Below are 23,174 nucleotides of genomic sequence, written 5' to 3'. Positions count from 1 at the left end.
AGCTAATGTATTGTCTCATCGTGTACTGAATTTGCAATAGCAAGACAATAGAACATGAAACATATAAAATTATGGAAAATATGTAACCCTATTTCAAATATATTTAATGCAATATGATCTTTATCAGTCACATGTTTGTAGTTCACATCTTGGTATTCCTTACAACTGCAGGATCACAAAATAGAACATCATGTCACAGAGCATTGACAGTTCAGCTCATCATGTATTATGTAATATATCCTCCAATTACAAAAAAAAGTCAAGCTTTTTTTGTTAAAAAGAGACTTGGAGATTACCTAATTAAGTTTCTAAGATCAATATTGGAACTGACAAAATTGATCCAATTAAACTATTTGTTCATTGAGAAATTCAAATACTGAGGGATAAATTTTGAATAATCAGTTACGGCTAGTAAGTTAGGTAACTTGGTTCAAATCTATGGAATAAGTTGCTGGGGAAGACCGTGGTGTAGTATAAACAGGTTTATTTTTGAATTAAACATGAACGGAGAGATAATGTAAGAAAATAGATAGATTATGTTTGGTATTTCAAGAAGTGGTGGATTTGTCTCTGATGGAAATTCCCATGTCTTTCATTGTCTATGATTTTACTGGAAGTATTGCAATTCCATGAAGAATGTGAGAACAGGATTAGAATCTCATCTGTAAAGAAATGCATGCCTAACTCTCTTTTAAAATTGAAGAATGGCAGCACTTGGTGTATGAAGGAATATTTGTGATATTACATTTCTACAAAACATGCCTGTCATGAGTAACTTTAAATTCAGCACACCCCCGACCCCCATTCCAATGCTAACTAACATGCCTCACATTTAGTCTTGATTGCAGCAACTCTAGGTAAGCCATAGTTTCTCAGCCAGGTATGTAACCGTTCTGCAAGTGTGAGAAAGAGTTATTGAACTTTACAACTATGGGTCTGCATTATCCCAAACCTAAAGCTGTTCTCACCAGTCAAAGTGCCCTTCCCAGCAGAAAGCAGAGCTAAGTGATTTACTTCATTTCTATTTTATTTTAATCTCTTTCTAATCTGGAAAATTATTGCCCTAACCAAGGCCACTGAGAGCAAAAAATCATAGAAACTTCCAAGTCCTTCACATCTCTATACTACAGCAGGCTGCACATTTACTCATTTAACCATTGAGCTTTCCCAATCATTGTTTTTAAAATGAGCCATTGTAACAAGGAAGAATAGAGGCACACCGAGCAAACATGTTGATCTGCTGAATTGAGTAAAGCTCATCTTTAATTAAACAATTCTAAACAATTTCTTAAGTTATGCAAATTTTTTCATTGTTTGTAACATCTACAAGCTAAAATATTAAGTGCCACATAACTGAAGTCCAGCATGTTCCTTTCAAGCCAGCTGACTGCCTCAAGTGTCTGATTTGGTTTAATTTAAAGATCACAACAAACCAATTTTAAACACTAACCCAAAGCACATGATAATCTGAAGATTTCAACTCTCCATGTATTTTGACAATACAACAGCCTCAAAGAACTTAAAAGAGGAAGGTCACTTCCAGAGCCAATGTTACAATAGGAGTTACTGACACACTTGTTACTATGTTGAGATGATGGTTTGGACACAATCTGGGACTAGACATTTTGTGTAACCCATTTTATGGTCATCATGATTTCATTAATGAGCAAACTGCCAAATTTTATATTTACGTTGCTGGAATGGAAAATAATGATGAGGAGGAGGTTGAAGGGTAACCTTATAGAGGTTTATAAAATCATGAGGGGAAAAGAAGACAAGGGTCTTTTCCCTAGTGTGGGGGAATTCAAAACTAGGGGGCATATTTTTAAGGTGAGAGGAAAAGGTTTTGAAAAGGATATGAGGGTCAACTTTTTTTTTTACACAAAGTTGTTCATGTGTGGAATGAACTGTCAGAGGAAGTGGTGGATGCGGGTACAGTTACAATGCTTAAAAGGCATTTGGATATGTACATCAATAGGAAAGGTTTGGAGGGATATGGGCCAAATGCAGGCAAAGCGGGACTGGTTTAGTTTGGGAACATGGTGGGCATGGACAAGTTGGACCAAAGGGTCTGTTCCCATGTTGTCTGACTCTATGACGGAGTAAAACTACAGACGGCCATGTGGAACACAGAGGCAAAGAAAAACAAGAATGGAATAAAGAACTTCTTTAAAAACTAATTTTAAAAACCCTGCACTAAGATTAGAAAATGCAACCACCTCCTGAGGTAGCAGGTAACATAAAAGGAAGGTCTCAGGTTCAATCCCTCACTTGTGCTTTTGCCGAGATAACAGTTATAGAGCTGCAATGAGCCACAGTGATACATGGTACAAAGTTTTAACCAACAATGATTGTCATTCTGAGCCAATATTCTGTGTACTCCTGCTGGATAGTGCATACTGAACGAAGGGAGTTGCAGGCAAGGTTGCAATGCCCACCCCTGCCCTCAACCCAGAGTTCAATGGCTCATCAGTATTCACTGTAAAAACTCATACTTCCATCAAGAACAGCCACCAGAGTGAGATATCGAAAATCTGTCGGCATTTAGGAATTCATATCGCACAAGTTTCAACACTTTAAACAAAAAAAGGAACATTAAGGCAGGAAGGGACTTAAAATGTTGGTTTCAAATCTTTCGCAGTCTTAACTAATTTGCCCCTAACACTGGGAATTCCTTAACAGGTCCTAATAAAATGACAGCAGCAAGATATGAATATTCTCCTTATTTAATCTGCTGTTCATCAAATGATTAATAAGTTTTATCTCAGGAGATAAAAATTGCAGATTTTCAAAACTTACAGAGCAGCCAGAAGTATAGACTTCTCATGAACTTGGAAGGAAAACAGGAAGAATGACAAGGAACAATTCACCTAGAAATTGCAAAAAAAATGAGAAAGGATTTTAAATTTCAACCTGTGTCAATTAAAAATTGCAAGAAATCATCAATTCATTTCTCCTACCAGCCCAACATTTACCTTTTCAAAGGCACTCACTTTTACTTCTTCTATTCTGATGAACAGTCATAATTGACTTAAAACATTAAATGCTTCTCTCTTTACAGATGCTACCAAACCTGCTGAGCATTTCCAGTACTTTGCTTTGTTTCAGCTTCACAACTACCAGCAGCCCCAATATTTCTGTGTGGGCTCAGGCCAGTGTTAATTACTGGTCAATAGCCAGTCAACAAACAACTCCTGGAAATGAGTCATCCCACATGTGCAATCTGTTCTACTGTGATTTCCTATAAACATGGCTGCTAATTTCAGTAATACAACTTCTGTATTACAACAGTAATACTACAGTTGCCAAGTGAAATCTAGGAAAGGCCAACACTATTTTGATTGTGTACTTTCATTTGGTGCAGGGAAGCTGGCAATACACTGCCTCCCAGTTGAGGTAACTTCCGGCAGTGGTGATCAATTCTTTCTGAACACCAAATCAGTTCAAATGCAAAATGCAGCAGTCAGGCAGCTCATGAAAAATGAGTGAGGAAGATCTAGTCTATTAAGGAACACAGTTGAGGGAAGGTGGGCTGCAAATGATGTGAGACTGTATTATGAGAATCACTGGCCTGGACAGTGTCAGTAAGATATTCCATAATTCCCTGCATCAACTTATACATAATATAGCAATCAGGAGGGGTCCTAGGAAGGAAGTATGGTCAAATGTATTATCACACTCGCTACAATCAGCTAACTCTTAGATTAAGGTTGAAGCAAGACTTATTGGTCTGTGTCTTGATACTACATCACTGTACACAAAAGGAGCTTTCAAGATACCTCTTACACTAAAACAGCAGTAGTCAAATTATGGTCTGGCTACCATTCACTGGAGGCCTCAGTAGACAAACATCCCCTCATGATTTCAAGCTTCTGCTCATTGACTGTCTGTAGGATAATGACCAAACAAGTTGCTTACTCCTTTTTATTTTGCTTTTAGCAAAATGGCGCATCAATATTCTGTTTGGAGACCAGTCTATCTCAACTCCCATCCCAGTATAAAAGGGTTCAATTAAAACAGTCTAGTTTTGTTCATCTTCCTGTTGCAATTTGCTTGGTAATGACTCGCTCAATGGTACATTGAAATCACAGAAAAATTAAAGACGTGTTATATAGTTCACTATTGTAGAGTTTAATGTGTTTTCATAACTTATCCTTCAGACTTCTCTAACCATCACACCACTGTACATCAGTTCATAAGTACAGATTTTAAACAAGATTTTAGTTTGAAAATAAATGATTTGAATTGGCTTAAGATTGTTCATAAATAGCTACGGCTTCAATATATGTTCAGAGCAAACCTTATTCGGCATTTCAACCATGTATCTGCATTTCTGATCCTCCCAAGACTGTCAACACTTTTAGAATTGTAATGGCTCACAAGACCTATACAGTTCGAGGTAATTATTGCTGTATTTTAAAACCTTATTAGCAAACAATCAATTCATAAATTTGTTACAAACTTAAAAAAACAAACGTTTTAAATTCTAAGTTACAAGCATGTCAAAACAAATTAGCTGAATTGCAAATTATGCTGTCAAGTGATTTCTTTGATTCTAATTTGTTTTTTCCCCTACTTTTTCTTGCCTCATTTCCTGCATTGAATTTATGTTGTACTCTAGAGCTGGTGGCTGCTCTCTGGAGTCTCACCCAAGCAGTCATTTTTGGCTAAAAAATGCGTTGGAAGAGAAACCAATATGGACAGCATTACTGCTGAGTCCAAGGTTGTCCGCATCCAACAGGCACATATTCGTTAAGAGTCAGCAGACAGCAATCCGGAACAGAAACATGAGCTGAATTTTCCCCCTACTAAAAGGTAATAAAGCCAATTATACAATCCCAACTATTGTCCCAGCAGAGATTAGCTAACTCAGCAGATGAACGTAAGAACCTGGAATCGTCCCATCTGTATGACTTAGTATTACACTTAGCAGTGCCTTCAGATGCCAGGTCATCAAGAATAGTGTTGACGTTTTGTTTTAAACTGTGTCTGCAGTGTGCAGCTCACATTCCACAACACATGTTCCCCACCAGCCGCTGAGGGATCTTATAACATGGTGGAATCCTGTCATTATCTGTCTTCACTTTCAATCATCATATACTGCGTTACATTCCCTGAGTATGTGCCAAACTTACTTAGAAGGTCAAAGTCTAAAGGTGAAAATTAAAATTCCCCATTTGTAACCTTTTCTAGAAAGCAAGTAAATGTGAATAGTCTACTCAAGAAATGTAGCACTGGCTAGACTGGAGGGAGATACAGCTCATATAGGGTCTTAAAAGGAGCGGCTGGTGAGATAACAAGGTGCAGGGCTGGATGAACACAGCAGGCCAAGCAGCATCATAGGAGCAGAATAGTTGTTGCAATAGTTTTAATTTTAAAAAGTTCCCCTGATTCAAGGGCAGTCGCATAGATTGGAAGATAGTGAACTTAACTCCTTTATTCAAAAAGGGAGTCAGAAAGCAGGAAACTACAGGCTAATTAGCTTAACATCTGTCACACATAATATGCTAGAAACCATTATTAATGGCATTACAGCAGGGCACTTGGGATAAATTCAAGGTAATCAGGAGAGTCAACATGGTTTGGTGAAAGGGAAATCATGTTTCACCAATCTACTGGAATTCTTTGAGTAGTCACATATACTGTGGTTAAAGGGAGACTTGTGGATGTATCATACTTAGGTTTCTAGAAGGCATTTGATAAGTTGCCTTGTCAAAGGTTATTGCAGAAAATAAAAGTTCATAATGTAAGGGGCAACATTTTGGCATGGAAACAAAACTGACTGTAGTTATAAATGGGCCTTCAAGGTTGGAAAGATATAACGAGAGATCGGTGCTGGAATCTCAACAAATAATGATTTGTGTATATTACTTGCAGGGAAGGATAGAAGGTATATTTGTCAAATTCACAGATGACACAAAGATAAATAGAAAAGCAAGTTGTCAAGGGACATAAGGAGGCTACAAAAATATATAGATGGGGCAAGAAGTGGGAAGGATGTGGCAAATAGTGGGAAAATGTGAAATTGACCATCTGGCGGGAAGAATAAAACGAAGCATTTTAATCAAAAATGGTGAGAAATTACAATGTTCTGAAGTACAGAGGGATCTGGGTGTCCTCATACAAGAATCACGAGAGTTTTATGCTCAGGTATAGCAAGTAATTTATAAAATTAACAGAATGTTAACATTTATTATGAGGGGAAATAAATACAAAAATAGGGAGGTTATGCTTCAGTTGTACAGGGCACAGATGAGACTACATCTGCACAGTATTGGCCACCGTTTTTAAGAAGGATGTAAATTCATTGGAGGGAATTCAGATAAAATTTGCCAGACTAATAGTTGGAACGAACAAGTTATCTTATGGGAAAAGTTGGATAGGATCAGCATATATCCACTGGACTTTGTAAGAGTAAGAGGTGACTTGATTGAAACATAAAAGAGCGTGAGAGGTCTTCAGAGGGTAGCTGCGGAAAGGGTGTTTCCTTTTATGGGAGAATTGAGAAGTAAGGGTGCCTGGTTTAAAAATCAGGGGCTGTCATTTGGAACACAAAGTAGGCATTTTTCCCCTTTTTAGAAGGTTGAGTATGGGGTTGTTGACTTGCTCGTCAAGCTGGCTTGTTTTTGTTCAGACATTTCGTCACCATGCTAGATGATATCATTAGTGGAGCCTCCGATGAAGTGTTGTTATTCTACTTGGCTTGGAATTTTATACTGTCTGGTCTGATATGGTGAGTAGTGTCATTTCTGGTTTTGATCTGTATGGGTTTATATATTGTATACTATATACAAACCCATACAGATCAAACCAGAAATGAGACTACTCACCATAATGGACCAGACAGTATAAATTCCAAGCCGAGTAGAAAAACAATACTTCATCAGAGGCTCCGCTGATGATGTCACCTAGCATGGTGACGAAATGTCTGAACGAAAACAAGCCAGCTCAGCGAGCAAGTCAACAACCTCCATCCACAACCCAAGCTACAGATCTTTGCCAAAACTTTAAAGGTTGAGTATGTTTGGAACCGAGAGAAAGATGATGAATTCAGTCCTTAAATATTTTGAAAGCAGAGATAGATAAATTCTTCTAAAGCAAGGAGTGAAAGTTATCAGGGGTGTGTAGGAATGCAGATTTGAGATTGCATCAGATCAGACATGATCTTATTGAAGACCAGTTCTGAGGAAGGGTCACTGGAACCAAACGTTAACTGATTTTTTTCTTCACAGATGCTGCCAGACCTGCTGAACTTTTCCAGCAACTTCTGTTTTTGTTCATGATCTTATTGAAGGCTCAATTGCCTAGGTCTGCTGTTAATTTATGTTTGGTGCCTTAACTAAATACCTATTTTTCAAGCAAGAACTAAAAAAGTGAGTGTTAACAGACTATTTAACTGTGGGCTGACAGGGATTAAAACCACAGCTCTACTCAATTGTGTCATTATCAGACATTCACATATCCACTGAGTCATATAGCATGGAAACAGACCCTATAGCAAGGTATACTAAACTGATCTGGTCCCATTTGCCATCATTTGGCCCATATCCCTCTAAACCCTTCCTATTCATATACCAATCAGATTCCTTTTAAAACCCCTTCTGGTAGCTCATTCCATACATGCACCACGCTCTGCATGACAAAGTTGCCCCTTAGGACCCTTTTAAATCTCCCCCCCTCTCACCTTAAACCTATGCCCTCTAGTTTTGGACTCCACTACCCTGGGAAAAAGACCTTGGCTGTTGATCCTATCCATGCCCCTCATGATTTAATAAACATCAAAAAGGTCACCCCTCAACCTCCAACTCTCCAGGGAAAAAAGCCCCAGCCTATTCAGCCTCTCCCTTTTCTGAACCCTTTCAAGTTTAACAACATCTTTCCTATAGCAGGGAAGCCAGAACTGAAGTTTACTGGAATCAATGGTGTTAAGGAAATAAATTCAGGTTATTTTCTCTTTATCACTCAGTAACTAGCTCAATTGTGACCAGGGTACATTGAATTGAGGGATGTTCCTCATCAATCTAGTTCAATTCCACTAAAAACTGAGCTGCAGAGAAGCTACTTTTAAAAAACAACTACATACAATAAACATCAATATATGTTAAACAAAATGAATTCAAGACCTACCAGTGCAAGTTTGAACCCTTTTAGTGTGGGATTAATTGTCAGCTTTATGCACGAAGGTATCAATGTCAAAAGAGTGGCAGCAAAACTGTTGAAAGAAAACAATGTTAAATCATAAACATATAAAATTGCAACACATCAAATACAAAATAAAGTAATAAAACTTTCTCATTCACTCTAGCATTCATTAAAGTAGGAAATACTCACTTATCTCAAAACATCCTCTTTGTTTTGAGAAAGGCCCCATGTCAGAACATGGTCTCCTCTTGATACATTGCCAAAGACTAGGAAATCAACTCAGAAGAATCATCAATTGAGGATTTGGACTTAACATTGAATGCTAACCAATGTACATTCAACAATATTAAAAGTGAAGGAATCCATAATGAGGGAGCTAGAGCACCGCACAATGCGAGAGCTCAATCTGAACAAAATTCCTTAGAAATATTAATAACCTCCACGCACTTCAATGAAGCAATTGATTAGAGATAAAAACAGATGCATTCTTTTTCCTTCAATGTTTGAGCTTCAAAAGATTTGGAATGTCAGTTTAGGGTATGAGAATGTAGCAAAGCTCTGGTCCAAGGAACTAGGGATCACTGTTTGAAAATTCCACCCCCCCCCCACCACTCCGGAAGGCAGCATTTTCCCCCCTTTGGAACTGTCAGAGGAAAGAAAATGGTAAATTCAGACCCTTAAATATTTTGAAAGCAGAGTTAGATAACTTTTCACCCCTTGGTTTAGGAGAATTGATCAGGGGTATGTAGGATGCAGATTTGAGGCACAATCTGATCAGACATGATCTTATTGAAGGCTCAATGGCCTAGATCTGAGGAAGAGTTATTTCTGTCAAAGAGTCGTGAATCTGTGGAATTCACTGCCCCAGAGTACGGTGGTTGCCAGGACACTGAAAAAATTTGAGGATATGGATAGATTTTTACTTAGTAATGGGTTAAAGTGTTTTTGGGGCCAGGAAGGAAAGTGGAATTGCGGCTGAGATGTGCCATGATCATCTTGAATGACAGAGTGTCCACTCCTGCTATGTTCTCGGCACGATCTAAACTATCTGTGCACCATTCTCCTCTTAAGCGTCTGACAATGTTCTTCGGTTCTAGATTTAGTGGCCATTTATCCACTCCATAAAGTATCTTCAACAGTAATTCTCCAAAATCTTCAGATTGAGCCTTACCACTCCAACCTGTCTTTGTAACCGAAATACCTTTGAGTATCAAAGTCTGGATATCTTCACTGTGACCAGAATTACACATACTACTCCAGGCATCATTATAGTTATGACTTGTACAGGCTCTACCTCCTCAGATGTGCTTAATCTTTCTGGCTATACCAAGATCCAGTCAACTATCTTTCCCATTCTTGCACACTGGTGTTAATGATATAAAAACCAATGTCCCCAAATCCATCACATGCTATGTTCTGTAACTTAGAATTTTATTTTACCTTCCCACTGTTTATTTCCCTTTATTAGTCACAGAACCCTTAATCTTTCCAACTTAAATGCAACCCAACTACCCAGGTTTTATTTTCATTCTTGATTTTTTAAACCTTTCAGATCACCTACAAACTTGATGGCTTTATAAGACAGACTTGTCACACTGGCCGGAATTAAAAGTTGGCAATGGCGCCCTTGCCCAGCAACGGGATAACATGTGGGAGCCTTTCTCCAGGAGGCCAATGTTATGTTGAGGTAATTGGGTACTTACCCAGCAGTGTCAGGCCACCCACCTGTTGGGTGGGAACCATGACCGGGAGCTGGTCAGTTACAAGCTGGTCATACCACTGGAAGCAGTGATCCCCATCTGTCTTACAGTGGGGCCTACTATAATGATTGCTAGTGGAATCCCAAACAAAGGTGAGTGCATCAGCAAGATAGGGAATGGAGGCTGTGGCGTAGGGGTGGGAAGGGTTTGGTCTGAAGCAAAGTAAGGAAATGTTATCTATAGGGGACCAGTCTCCTGATCCTGGGATCTTTGATGGAGTACAGAGAGTCCATGAATGAATGAATGACCCACCCCCCGCAACAAGTAGGCTGCTGGAAAATTCAGGCCGGTTTGCTGGGCAGTCTTCCCAAATGGCGGGCCACTGCCTGGTGCTGGTTGAATTCCAGCAGTAGTGGATTAATACCTTTAAGTGCATATTTATGGGCTTCAATTGATCTTTGAACAAGAATGCTGCCTGCAAGCCTTCATACTTTTGATGTGTTCATCCCCTTACTTGATCACATTGCCCAATCCACCTTAGGGAAGTAGTGGTGGGTGGTGGCAGCGGAGTGAGGGGAATTAAATTTTGTCCACTGCTTCAGTACAAAGCATTTTTGTGCCAGGTATAAACTGCATTGATGCAGATTACATGTTCTGTAACAGTCTGCCTTAACTAACCCCATCAATTAACATCAAGCACCAGTGTGACAATTTACTTTCCTAGTGGTTGTGACAGATTACTAGTTTAGTTACAATTTATCTTGAATTATGGGCAATTTAGTGCTGTAAACCTACGTCCAGTAGAAACAATAATGGCAACTCCCCAGTAACCTCCTTTCCAGTAGGAAAACACACATCCCTTCTCGTAGAATGTAATTTCAAAGTCCACAAGAGAAAATACATACAAGACAAAACACCCAACAGCAAAGATAAAATTTAGCTTATTACAGCATTTTTAAAAATCTGTTCTGAAGCTTCCAGATCTCAAATACTGACAGTGCATTATGTGCTCCAAGCTGCCATTCTTTGTGTTGAGAGTGTATCAAGTCCAATCTGTCTCCACCTACCATTGACAAGTCTGCATTTTTCCCCAGAAGTCAATAGTTAGATAATCTCCTCAGTTGAAAAGGGCATTGAGGTCAATTGCAATGTCCCCCAAGTCACAACAGCTGTGTTCAGCTAACTTAAACATATCAAGGGTCACAGCTTCTTAGTCCAAATGGCTCAGCACTACAGGAGGCAGCATATTCACCTGCTGAGTTATTGCAAGTGCTTCAAAATACTAAATTTAGAATCACTTGCAGTGAACTGGACTTTTAGATAGACCATACACATACTACACAAATTAGCCATTCAAGTCACTAACAGTCCACTCAACTCTGTGCATAATAAGAATTCATAGATTGCTGTGAATATTAAATATGTACACAAGATAAATGGATAAGTTGTCGTAAATGTTATCTTTAATGTGTTCTGTAGTCCTGGCTTACTTGTGAGAAAAATAAATGTTTATATTTATTTCTAATAAATACATACATGTTGTTATAAATTATTATTCATTTTGTTTTTTTTTCAGCCAGGCTGATTGGGACCTCATCTTGAAACCAGTCTGAGGATGGAGTAGAATCAAAATAAACCATGTTTCAACTTCATATCCATTTTAATTATTCATTTACAAGATGTGGGCGTCACAGGCTAAAATATCATTTATTTTCCATTCCCAATTGCTTGAAAAGGTGGTAGTGATTTGCTGTGTTGAACCTGTGCAATCCATGTGGTGTAGGTACACCTACAGTGCAGTTAGGGAGGGAGTTACAGGATGACAGCAAAGGAATAGTGGTATAATTCCAAGTCAGGATGGTGTGGGACTTGGAGGAGAACTTTCAGATGGGGGTATCCCCATGTATCTGAAGCCCTTGTGCTGTTAGATGCTACAGAATGCGGGTTCGGAAGGTGCTGTCTAAGGAGCCTGTGTAAGTTATTGCAGTGTATCTTGTCGATGTTGCTATTGTATCCCAGTGGTGGAGGATATGAATGTTGAAGATGTTAGATGAGCATCAGTTAATTAGGCTGCTGTGACCAGGAAGGTGTCAAGCTTCTTTAGTGTGGTTGGAGACTTTACTCATTCAGACAAGTGGACAGTATTCCATCACACCCGCTTGTTTCAGCATCTGGGGTATTTTGCTTTTATTAGATCTGATTTGTTGGTTGTAGGATCACTTAGATGTCTACTGCATGCTGTTTACACTGTTTGACATGCTGACAGTTCTGTGCAGCTTCACTATTTTGACACCTCTTTTAGGTATGCTTAGTTATGCTCTTGGCATGTACTCCTACACTCTTCATCAAAACTGGGTTGATCCCAAAACTTGATGGCAATGATAAGATGGGGGAATGTGTGGGTGAAGAGGTTAGATTGTTGCACAGTTCAATTCTGCTGCCACTGATTGCCCAAAACACCTCATTAAAGTCCAGTATTGAGGTGCTAGGTCTGTTCAAATCTTGACTAGTCTGTGCAATAGTTCTCCCAATTCTAGCAAAAGCCACCAGATATTAATAAGGAAGACTCTGCACTGTCAAGTGCTCCGTTGTCAGTTCTGGTGTCTTGCTTAATGCCATATGGTCTGTCCGATTACATTCCTTTTATAAGATTTTTTAGCAGTTAGATAAAACAAAGTAGCTTGCTCGGCCACTTAAGATGGCCACTTAAGATGGCATTTAAAAACAAATATGTTGCTGATGATTAGTGAACTAGGTGGCTTTCAATGACAATTAACAATTAATGGCTTCCTGGTCACTAGTCTAGTTTTTGTTTCTAGATTTATTAATTGAACTCAAATTTCACCAAACGCAATGGTGAGATTCAAATCCATGCCCCAGAGCATTTGCCTGGTTTTACTGATTAATATTACAACACCTTCAATGCATTTTATGTAAACTGGTAAACCACTTAAAGTAAAGAGTTCCAGAATTATGACCCACCAACTAAGAAGGAATGAAGATATAGAAACATGTCAGGATGCGGTGAACTTGGACAGAAACAGCAGTGCTGATGTTCCCATGCACTTATTGTCCTTATTCTTGCATGGGTTTGGAAAGTGCTGTTGAAGAAGCCTTAGTGAGTTACCACAGTCCATCCTGTAAATGATCTACTACTGCTGTTGTGGAAGGGATTAATGCTCAAGGTGATGAATGGGGTTTCAATCAAATGGGCTTTGTCCTGGACGATGTTGTGCTTCACATGTTGTTCAAGCAGTACTCACGCAGAAAGTAAAGAGTATTCCATCACACTCCTAACGTGTACCTTGTAAATGGTGGACGGGAGTAGGATGTCAGGGAATGAGCTACTTTGCGCAGAATATATACTTCCTGATCTGCTGTTGTAATGGTATTTATCCAGTTAAGTTTTAACTAAATGGTAACCCCTACGATGTTTGTGGTGGAGGATTCAGCAATAATAACACCACTAAATGTCACGGTGAGGTGATTAGATTTGCTTTGGTTAGTGATTGTCATTGTTTGGCATTTGTGTGATGTGAATGTTTACTACTAATCATCAGCCCAAACCTGAATGTTGTCCTGGTCTTGCTGCAGCTGGGCACAGACTTCTGCACTCATTAGTGAACGTCCACACTTCTGAACTCATATAGGGAAGGTCATCGAGGAAGCAGATACTTGTGCCTAGGACCAAATCTTGCAGTGATGTCCAAGGGTTGAGATGATTGGACACCCACAACCACCTTAAGATGTGCTAGGCCTGGCTTCTGCCAGTAAAGACCTTGCTCCTCATTTTCACTAAACTTAATTTTAGTGGCCTCCTTGTTACCAAAATGGCTGACGTGCTGCCTTGATATCACTGCAGTCACTCTCAACATACCTCTGGAATTCAGCTCTTCTGTCCATGTTGAGAGAAAGCTGTAATAAGGTCTAGAGCAAGAGGTCCTAGCGAAACCAAACGTCTTTTTATTCATTCACAGGATGAGGGCGTCGCTGGCTAGGCAACACTTATTGTCCATCTGTAATTGCCCAGAGGGCAGTTAAGAGTCAACCACATTGCTGTGGGTCTGGAGTCACATGTAGGCCTGAGCAGGTAAGGATGGCAGTTTCCTAATGGAAATTAGTGAGCCAGATGGGTTTTTCCAACAATTGGCAATGGATTCACGATCATCATTAGACTCTTAATTCCAGATATTTGTTGAATTCAAATTCCATCATCTGCCGTGGTGGGATTTGAACCGAGGTCTCCAGAACATTATCTGGGTCTCTGGATTAACAGTCCAGCGATAATACCACTAGGCCATCGCCTCCCCATAAACTGAGCAGGTTACTGGTGAGTAAATGTCATTGAATAACACTATCTCTTTCTTTTCATATATTTAAAGATTTCTTTTATATTATTTGATAGTTTATTCTCAAACTTTATTTTCTCTCTTTAAAATCCATCAAAAGCTTTCCCAATCCTCTGGCTTACTACTATTCTATACTTTCTCAACTTGATGCTATCCTTAATTTCCCTAGTTAATCATGGTCAGTTTATCCCCTTCCTAGGATCCTTCTTCCTTACTGGGATATATCTTTGTTGTAAACCATGAATTATTTTCTTAAATGTTTGGCATTTAACAATTGTTCAACAACTATCTTTTTTGCTAAACGCTTTCCCAGTCCACTCCAACCTACTCTCCTGTCATTCCTTTGTAATTATTCTTATTTGTATTTAGCACAGTTGTTTCTGATTCAAGTTTATCACTCCCCTACTGAATACTAAATTCTACCATTTTATCGTCAGTTTCCTAAAGAATCTTTTATTGAGATCATTTATTAAATTTGCTTCATTATACATCACCGAATCCAAAATAGTCTGATCCGTAGCAGGAACAATAAAGAAGTTGCTGAAAAAGCTCAGCAGGTCTGGCAGCATCTGTGAAGGAAAAAACAGAGTTAACGTTTCGGGTCCAGTGACCCTTCCTTCCGAGGACCCGAAACGTTAACTCTGATTTTTTTTTCTTCACAGATGTTGCCAGACCTGCTGAGCTTTTCCAGCAACTTCTGTTTCTGTTCCTGATTTACAGCATCCGCAGTTCTTTTGGATTTTATTTTGATCTGTAGCAGGGTCCACAACAGAAGGGAGATTGGTTAGTCTTGCGAGCTCCAAGGAAAATGAGGGGATACATTCTTGAGATGTACAAAATTATGAAGGCAGAGATAAGGTAGACAAGACGAGGTTTCGCCCTTGGTTGCAGGATCAATGACCAGATGTACAGACTTAAATTAACAGGCAGGAGGTTTAGAGGGAATGTGAGGAAACACTTTCACCCAGAGGGTGGTGAGAATCTGGATCTCACTGCCTGAGACTGTGGTAGAGGCAGATGCTGTCATAACATTTATGTAGTATTTAGATGTGCACTTGTGATGACAAGACATTCAAGGTTATAGGCCAAGTGCTGGGAAATGAGATTAGAATAGTTGGGCTTGTTTTTGACCAGTGCAGATCTGATGGGCTGAAGGACCTTTTTCTGTGCTGTAGATGTCAATGACTAAATGATGACACTTTGATCAATTTACTGATGACTGAAAGAAGTTCAATGGAATATTAATTGGTCAGATAGGACTTGGTCTACTTTTTGTGGACAGGACATAGCTGGCAATTTTCTGCTTTGTTAGGCAGATGCAGTGTAGTAACTGTACTAGAACAGTTTGGCAGTAGTACAAGTCTTCAACACTACAACCTGGATATTCTCTAGGCTCTTAGCCTTTGTGGCATGCAGTGTGCCCAGCTATTTCTTTATATCACTGGTAGTGAACTGAAATAGCCAAAGATTGGTCTGTATGATGCTGTGGACTTCAGAATGAAGCGGACATGGACCATCCACTTAGCACTTCTGGCTGAAGATGGTACAAACATTCCGGCCTTGTCTGAATGGCTATTTGAGCATGATGTTTGAAATTAGGTGGCATCAACTGAACCACCTCCCAATACAAGTTACCATCTTTAGCAAAGGTGAGGAGAACATTGTTATTAATTATTCATTTAAAAGTTCAGAGCATATTTGTTTGTTAACCACAATTACCTCCAAAAATACCACACTATCAATGGGGGGTGTTGGTGATAAAAGACAGCTATGAAATGTTAACACAGCCAAAGCATTACCTGAGCCAAACTTGGGTTAGAGGAGATAAAACCTTCTTCACCTTCAATATCACAGATAAACTGCACCACACATTTCCAACTTTATCCTATGTAGAAAAAAAAAGTGAATAATTAGAGATAATGTGCAAATTGTTTCACTGAATATCAGTAACCTTGGAAAATGTTAACAACAATCAGAAACAGGCCATTCCACTTGTAATTCCAATTTTTAGATTACTTGTTAAACAGCTTTATCCCACCAGAGCCTACATAGTAACCATGTACTTCCTTGTCCTCTCTGTCCATTATCATGATGACTCATACAAACAATGAGATCCTATGGAACATGCACATGATAACCTGTGGTGGGTATTCACCAGCAAATACACATTTGAAATATGAATAACAAGACAAGGTCTTCTAAAAGATGCAGAGAAGTGTAACAAAGCCTATTCTGGAACATAAAATACTTGGTAATTGAAACAAGAGCAAAGAACTAGAATTGTTCTCATTGTCAGAAAAATGAAATCAGAAAGCAGGGAATGAAAAAAGGCCATCAAATTCATCAAGCACACTCCTTCCACACAATATATGCAATCTATCAAACTTCTATTCTATGGATTGCATTTCTCCCATTTAACAATTTAAGGCATAAAAATTCGGGAACTGTTATCCATTCTGTTACTATCCACAGACAATAGTCTTTTCTCGTTACTGTTCTCAGCAGGACACAAATCATGGTAATCCAACCCTCTGTTCCAAACCAGACATTTGCCTGGATCCTCTGTCACAAGAGTTAATTTATTCAGTTTCATTAGTTTTTTGCTGAATCTGTTCTACATGATGAATAAAACTTAAGATAAACAATATAATTATTTTAATCTCTCAGTGAATTACTGGAGAAACAAGTGTTCTGCAAAAAAAAGTCAATTAGCTGTTTTGTTTTCTTGTCAATAGAACTGACAGCATCCAGAGTAGATAAAAATCAGAATAATTTCTTTAAAAGAATTTGGATAAATTCTGGTTAAAAAGAGAACTGTGAATGACATAAGTTATGCAGCTCATGAAATTAACAAAATATTAAATACAATAGTTCCTAAACTACTGTGATTAATGTTGTATATGAAAACCAATCAGGCTAGCTAATGTGGTTGCTTTCTTACATTGGGGTATTTTCTCATCTTCTTCTGTTAGAGACTTCAGCTTGTTCTTCTCCTGCAAGCTGTGGCTACAGCTTGATAGGCTATATGGCATTATCTTATTCCAATTAGTGTTTTGGTTGTTTCTTATTTTTTTCAAATATATGCTAATATTTAGTGATTCTGCTGCAGAACCTAAATAAAGATCCAAGCTTACTGATGGCAAAAGGTTTGTGGGAAACAGGTTGCAAGCTTCTGGGTCAGAGATGTAGTGGGGTTGTGAGGAGGAGCTGCTTCTCCCCCCAGCACAGAGTGATGACCGGAAATGTTTTGCCAAGAGGTGGTGAAAGCAGAGGGGATCAATGATTTCAAAAAGGAAACTGGATAGGTAATAAAGGAAAACAAATTTGCAGAATGACCAGGATCATGTCTGGAAATAAAATTGACTGGATTGCTCTCCTGAAAGCTGGTGTACTCGATGGGCCTAAAGGCACCCTTCTGTATCATAATGAGTCTTTGATTCTATGACTTTATTCTCTCGTTAATGTCTAAATATGTCCCTCTTAGTACATTGGTGTCATACAAAATGTAATGTGACCTCACCACTGTGTCAAGAGAGACAGAGTAACTAAACATCCAGCAAGTCAACACAAGACATCAATGTATGATAAACAATGATATTACTACATGATACAACTTATAACCTCATGGCTTGGTAGATGCTGGGATCATGTCCCTTCTTATGCTTCTATGATGTAAATGATCTTAATTCAGAGCATCTTTCCATAAATTGCTCACAATTATTTTCTTTTTATGTTGCTGAGTAACATAACTGGACCAAGAAAGTTTGAGTTCAGCCAATCCTGATTTTCATTTCTACATCTGTGTTTTCCTGTCCCCATACACCAGCCAACCACTGAAACACTGCAATGAGTTGTGATAAGACTTCATCAGTTAGGAGGCCAAAATGCACTGTAGTTTTCTCTACTTCTCAAAGGATGCTCTGAACCATTCTATACAAATGCACAGCAACATTTGAACTACAGAGGTCAGTGGAGGCTGAATACATTGAAAATGGAGTTCAGGCTCAAGAAAACGACTCTAATCCTCAGCTACTGAAACAGCAAGGGAATAAAAAAATTACTTCACTTTCTGCCGTTTGGCAACAGCATGAGTAGGAAACAATGCAAATAACAAAAAAAAGTTAACATCTTCAATTTTCTGTGAAGGTTACAAATAAATTATGCAATAGCACAGACTAGTGGTCATTCACAGAAAATATATCCACTTTACTATCATAACTGAAATCTCAAAATAGATCATAAACAAGGATAGAATCAGCCGGTGTATTTTGGAAGCACAAGGACTGAAGGTTAAGAAAGGAAACATGATAAATCAAGTGGCATTAACCAGATGAAATCAAGCTTGAGTTTTAAAAGGAGAAAAGAACTTGTAAGAAAATGAGTTTAGTGTATAATGCATTTTTATTTTAACATGGTAAGAACAAAGGGAAGCAAAGCTTGTAAGCAACATTAATGGAGGTTACAACGCAGAAGTTCAGATGAAAACAAATATCAATAAAATAGAAACACAATGTGCCTGCAGTCTCGCCAATGTTCTGTATAACTGAAGCAAGACTGCTTTGCTCCTGCCCTCAAATCTTCTTGCAATTGAGACAAACATACCTCATGATTTCTGAATTGCTTTTTGTCCCACACGTGGACTTTCAGTGGCTTATGAACAAGGACACTCGAGTCCCTTTAGACATTAACACTTTTACAATCTCTCATCATTTAAGAAATACTCTCCACCTGTGTCCTCCTACACAAATTAACAAGCTGACACTTGCCCACATTATATTCAATTTGCCATGTTGTCATCCAATCATGCAGCCTGTTTAAATCTGCTTGAAGCCTCTTTTCATCCTTCTCACACATTAAGATTCCCAAAAGTTTTGTAATGGAAATATTACAACTGCGCCCCCACATTCAATCATTGATACATGCTGTGAACAACTGCCCAACTACTGATCCTGTAGTACTCCAATGTTCATAGTCTGTCAACCTGAGAATGGCCAATTTATTCGGACACACTGCTTTCAGCCTGTTAACCAATTCTCAATCAAGGCTACTATGTTACATGCAATCACACATGCTTTAATTTTATGTCCTGACCTCTTGTGGAACTTTATCAAAAGCCTTCTGAAAATTCAAATACACTTCATCTACTGGCTACCCCAAACTAACTCTGTTAGCAATATCCTCAAAAAAAAGCTTAGGTTTGTCAAATATACTTTCCTCCTCATAAATTCAAATTGATTCTGTCAAAAGTTTTGGCAAAGATCTGGAACTCGGGTTGTGGGTGAGGTTGTTGACTTGCTTGCCGAGCTGGCTTGTTCTCGTTCAGACGTTTCGTCACCATGCTAGGTAACATCATCAGTGGAGCCTCCGATGAAGCGGTGTTATTCTACTTGGCTTGGAACTGCTCCTATGATGCTGCTTGGCCTGCTGTGTTCATCCAGGCCTGCACCTTGTTGTCTCGGATTCTCCAGCATCTGCAGTTCCTACTATCTCTGTTGGAATTTATACTGTCTGGTTCGTTATGGTGAGTAGTGTCATTTCCAGTTTTGATCCATATGGGTTTGTATATGGGATCCAATTCTATATGTTTGTTGATTGCATTACGGGTGGATAACCATGCCTCTAGAAATTCCCGTGCATATCTATGTTTGGCTTGGGCTATTATGGTTACCTTGACCCAGTTAAACTGATGAAGCTTCATCGGAGGCTCCACTGATGGTGTCACCGAGCATGGTGACGAAAGGTCTGATTCTGTCAAATCAGACATTTATTTTCTAAACAATTTTATAACCAAACTTAGTATTTTCCCTATTATTGACATCAATCTAACAGGTCTGTAGTTCTCAGTTTCCTCTTTTTTTCTTAAACAGTGGGGTTACATTTCTAACCATCCACTTGCAGGCACCATTTCAAAACTAATAGAATTTTAAAAATTATTTCACGTGACATGCTTTTAAAAAGTGAACACCAATGATCGAGTGTTATGTACTTGATTTTTTAAAAAGCTTCTTGCACAGACATTAAATTCAAATTCTCCCTGAATCAACATATTCTTGTCCTCAGCGTTCTTTGGATGAAGACCTTTACAGTGATGTCCACGCCCAATGAATAAAAGAAAAAGAGTTGCTCTGCAAACAATTTTTAAACAGAAAAGAGAAGTAGAAAAGATGGCACAAATTTATGCAGACCACCAATTACTGAAGAACTTCCAATCTGTCATGTACAGGCAGCGTGTTAAGGGTTTTGGCTTTGTTCCAGCAAATAAAATATCATCTAAATAAAATTTTAAAATAAGTTTGCAAGAGGAAAATAGCTCCCTTTTATTTTGACATTTCAGAAAACATTTGAAACCTTGTTTTCTGCTCCAATAATTTCTCCTGTTGCAGCAGAATTGAACCGTCAAATGGGGCTGAAAGCTGAAGATACCTTTTAGGACCAGAACAAGTGAGCTTCAATCACTTAGATTACGAACCACAGGATTTTTAAAACTGCCAATACTCTGATTTCAGCAAAGCGGCCGATTACAGTTAACCAAATACTAAATACAGAGTCTGGTGTGAGTCTTTAATTTGCACAGCCATGTCAGTGGCAACAAGACTGGTGTTTATAATGCACGTGCCCCACCACTTTCAAGAGGCATGTTTGGGGTAGATTGGTTCTATAAATGGGCTATCTGTGGATGGCTGTGATATCAGTATCAAGAATCCAATACTCGATACCTCTTGTTCAGAACAGGAAATAGAAATAGCAGAGGCAGTTGTCAATGTCACAACTAGAGAGGACATAACTTCACAGGCAAATTCACCATGCCCCACTAGGACAGAACCTCTTGTACATGGCACATATAGAATATCTGCCCTGAATTTGATGAGGACATAGAGAAAGGTTAGAAGGTTAACACTTGACACATTCTACAAACAAACTGAACAAGGTATCAATTTTATAGCTCATCATGTAATTTACACTCATCAGCATATTTTTTTCAACAGCAATTGGAGATAGTCAACATGTCACACGTCAGTTGTAGAATGCTTATGCTAACAATTTCTCAAGTTAATCCTCACCCACTTCCAAATAAATCATCCCCTGCAGACTTCTAAACTGATGCTGAGCTAATATTATCAGTGAAATGTCAGGTAAGGACACTGGGTTCTGTCTTTTAAACATAGTTGGACAATTGGATTGCCAACTTTGGCCCAATTATTAAAATATCTTTTGCCCAAAGTTTTAGTAATTCAGCTGACCTTATGCTAAAGTATCTGCCCACCACACAAATGCTGACAACATGGAAGAAGCCAAGAATATTTCAAAGCTACAACCCAATGATTAAAAGAACATAGAACTGTACAGCACAGGAACTGGCCCTCCAGCCACAATGCTGTGCCGAACATGACACCAAATAAAACTAATACCTTCTGCCTGCCCTTGGTCCATATCCCTCCATTCCTTGCATATTCATGTGCTTATCTAAAAGTCCCTTAAACATCCCTATCGTATCTGCCCCCAACACCACCCCGGGCAGCGCATTCCAGACTCCTACCACTCTGTGTAAAACAAAACTTGCCCCTCACATCTCCTTTGAACTTTCCCCATCTGACCTCAAATGCTTGCTCCCTAGTATTAGACATTTCAACTCTGGGAAAAAGATTCTGACCGTCAACCCTATCTATGCATCTCATAATTTTATAGACTTCTGTCAAGTCTGCTCTCAGCCTCTGCCACTCCAGAAAAAAAGATAACCCAAGTTTTTCTAGCCTCTCCTTATAGTACATACCCTCTGGCAGCATGCTGATAAGCCTCTTCTGCACCCTCTCCAAAGCCTCCACTCCTTCCTATAATGTGGCAACCAGAACTGAGTGCAAAACTCTAAGCGTGGCCTAAATAAAGTCTTATAAAGCTGCAACATGACATCCCGATTCTTGTATTCAGTTGCCCGACCAATAAAGGCAAACATGCCGTCCGCCTTCTTTACCACCCTATCTCCTTGCGTGGCCAATTTCAGGGAGCTGTCGACTTGAACACCAAGATCAATGCTGTTCAGGGTTCTGCCATTAACTGTATACTTTTCCTTAACATCTGATCACCCAAAGTGCAGCACCTGACACTTACCCAGATTAAACTCCATCTGCCATTTCTCCACCCATATCTGCAACTGATCTATATCCCACTGTATCCTTTGACAACCTAACACCATCCACAACTCCATTGACCTTTGTATTGTCTGAAAACTTACTAACCCACCCACCTACATTTTCATCCAAGTAATTTATATATATCACAAATAGCAGAGGTCCTAGTATGACTAGTCATGGGCTTCCAGCTTGAAGAACACCCTTCCACCACTACCCTCTGCCTTCTATGGGCAAGCCAATTGTGAATCCACACGGCCAAGTCACTGTGGATTCCACACATCTTAATTTTCTGAATGAGCCTGCCATGAGGGTTTGGTCAAAAGCCTTAATAAAATCCATGCAGACAACATCCATTCCTCTACCCTCAATCACCTTTGTCACCTCCTTAAAAAAGATCAATCAAGTTAGTAAGACATGACCTGCCCTGCATTAAGCCATGCTGACTGTCCGTAATTAGGCCATGCTTTTCCAAATGCTTCCAAACCCTATTCCTAAGACTACTCTCCAATAGGTTCCCAACCACTGATGTGACACTCACCAGTCTAGAGTTTTCTGGATTATCCTTATTTCCCTTCTTGAACAGAGGAACAACATTAGCTACCCGCGAGTCCTCTAGGACCTCTCCAGTGGCTAACGAGGATAGAAAGATCTTGGTCAAGGCCACAGCAATCTCATGCCTCTCTCAATAATCTGGGGTAGATACCATTGGGCCCTGGGGACTTATCCACCTTAATGCCCTTCAAGAAACCCAACACCACTACTTTCTTGATCTCAAAATGCCCTAGCATATGAGCATGCTCCACACAAATCTCACTGTCCTCCATACCCATATCCTGGATGAATACCAATGCAAA

General features: G+C 39.1%; 1 protein-coding gene and 1 long non-coding RNA gene across 8 annotated transcripts in view; one reads left to right on the top strand and one right to left on the bottom strand.

Moving 5' to 3' along the window:
* The window catches only part of LOC125484206, a 32,816-nt gene extending 21,322 nt beyond the window's left edge, over positions 1-11,494 (top strand). For all 4 annotated transcript variants that reach the window (XR_007263054.1, XR_007263056.1, XR_007263055.1 and 1 more), the window contains 2 exons: positions 9,695-9,829; positions 11,419-11,494. This is a non-coding gene — a long non-coding RNA (uncharacterized LOC125484206). The remainder of the gene's footprint in view (positions 1-9,694; positions 9,830-11,418) is intronic.
* Positions 1-23,174, bottom strand: part of alg6 (ALG6 alpha-1,3-glucosyltransferase) — a 51,501-nt gene that overhangs the window by 10,212 nt on the left and 18,115 nt on the right. For all 4 annotated transcript variants that reach the window (XM_048601989.1, XM_048601988.1, XM_020510994.2 and 1 more), the window contains exons 9-11: positions 15,991-16,076; positions 8,128-8,212; positions 2,800-2,870 (exon numbers count right to left, since the gene is read on the bottom strand). In XM_048601989.1, coding sequence (XP_048457946.1) covers positions 2,800-2,870; positions 8,128-8,212; positions 15,991-16,076 — 242 coding nt within the window. The remainder of the gene's footprint in view (positions 1-2,799; positions 2,871-8,127; positions 8,213-15,990; positions 16,077-23,174) is intronic.

This window comes from Rhincodon typus, chromosome 10, assembly GCF_021869965.1.
Source record: "Rhincodon typus isolate 14 chromosome 10, sRhiTyp1.1, whole genome shotgun sequence".
NCBI lineage: Eukaryota > Metazoa > Chordata > Chondrichthyes > Orectolobiformes > Rhincodontidae > Rhincodon > Rhincodon typus.
This window is presented reverse-complemented; position numbering and strand designations above follow the sequence as displayed.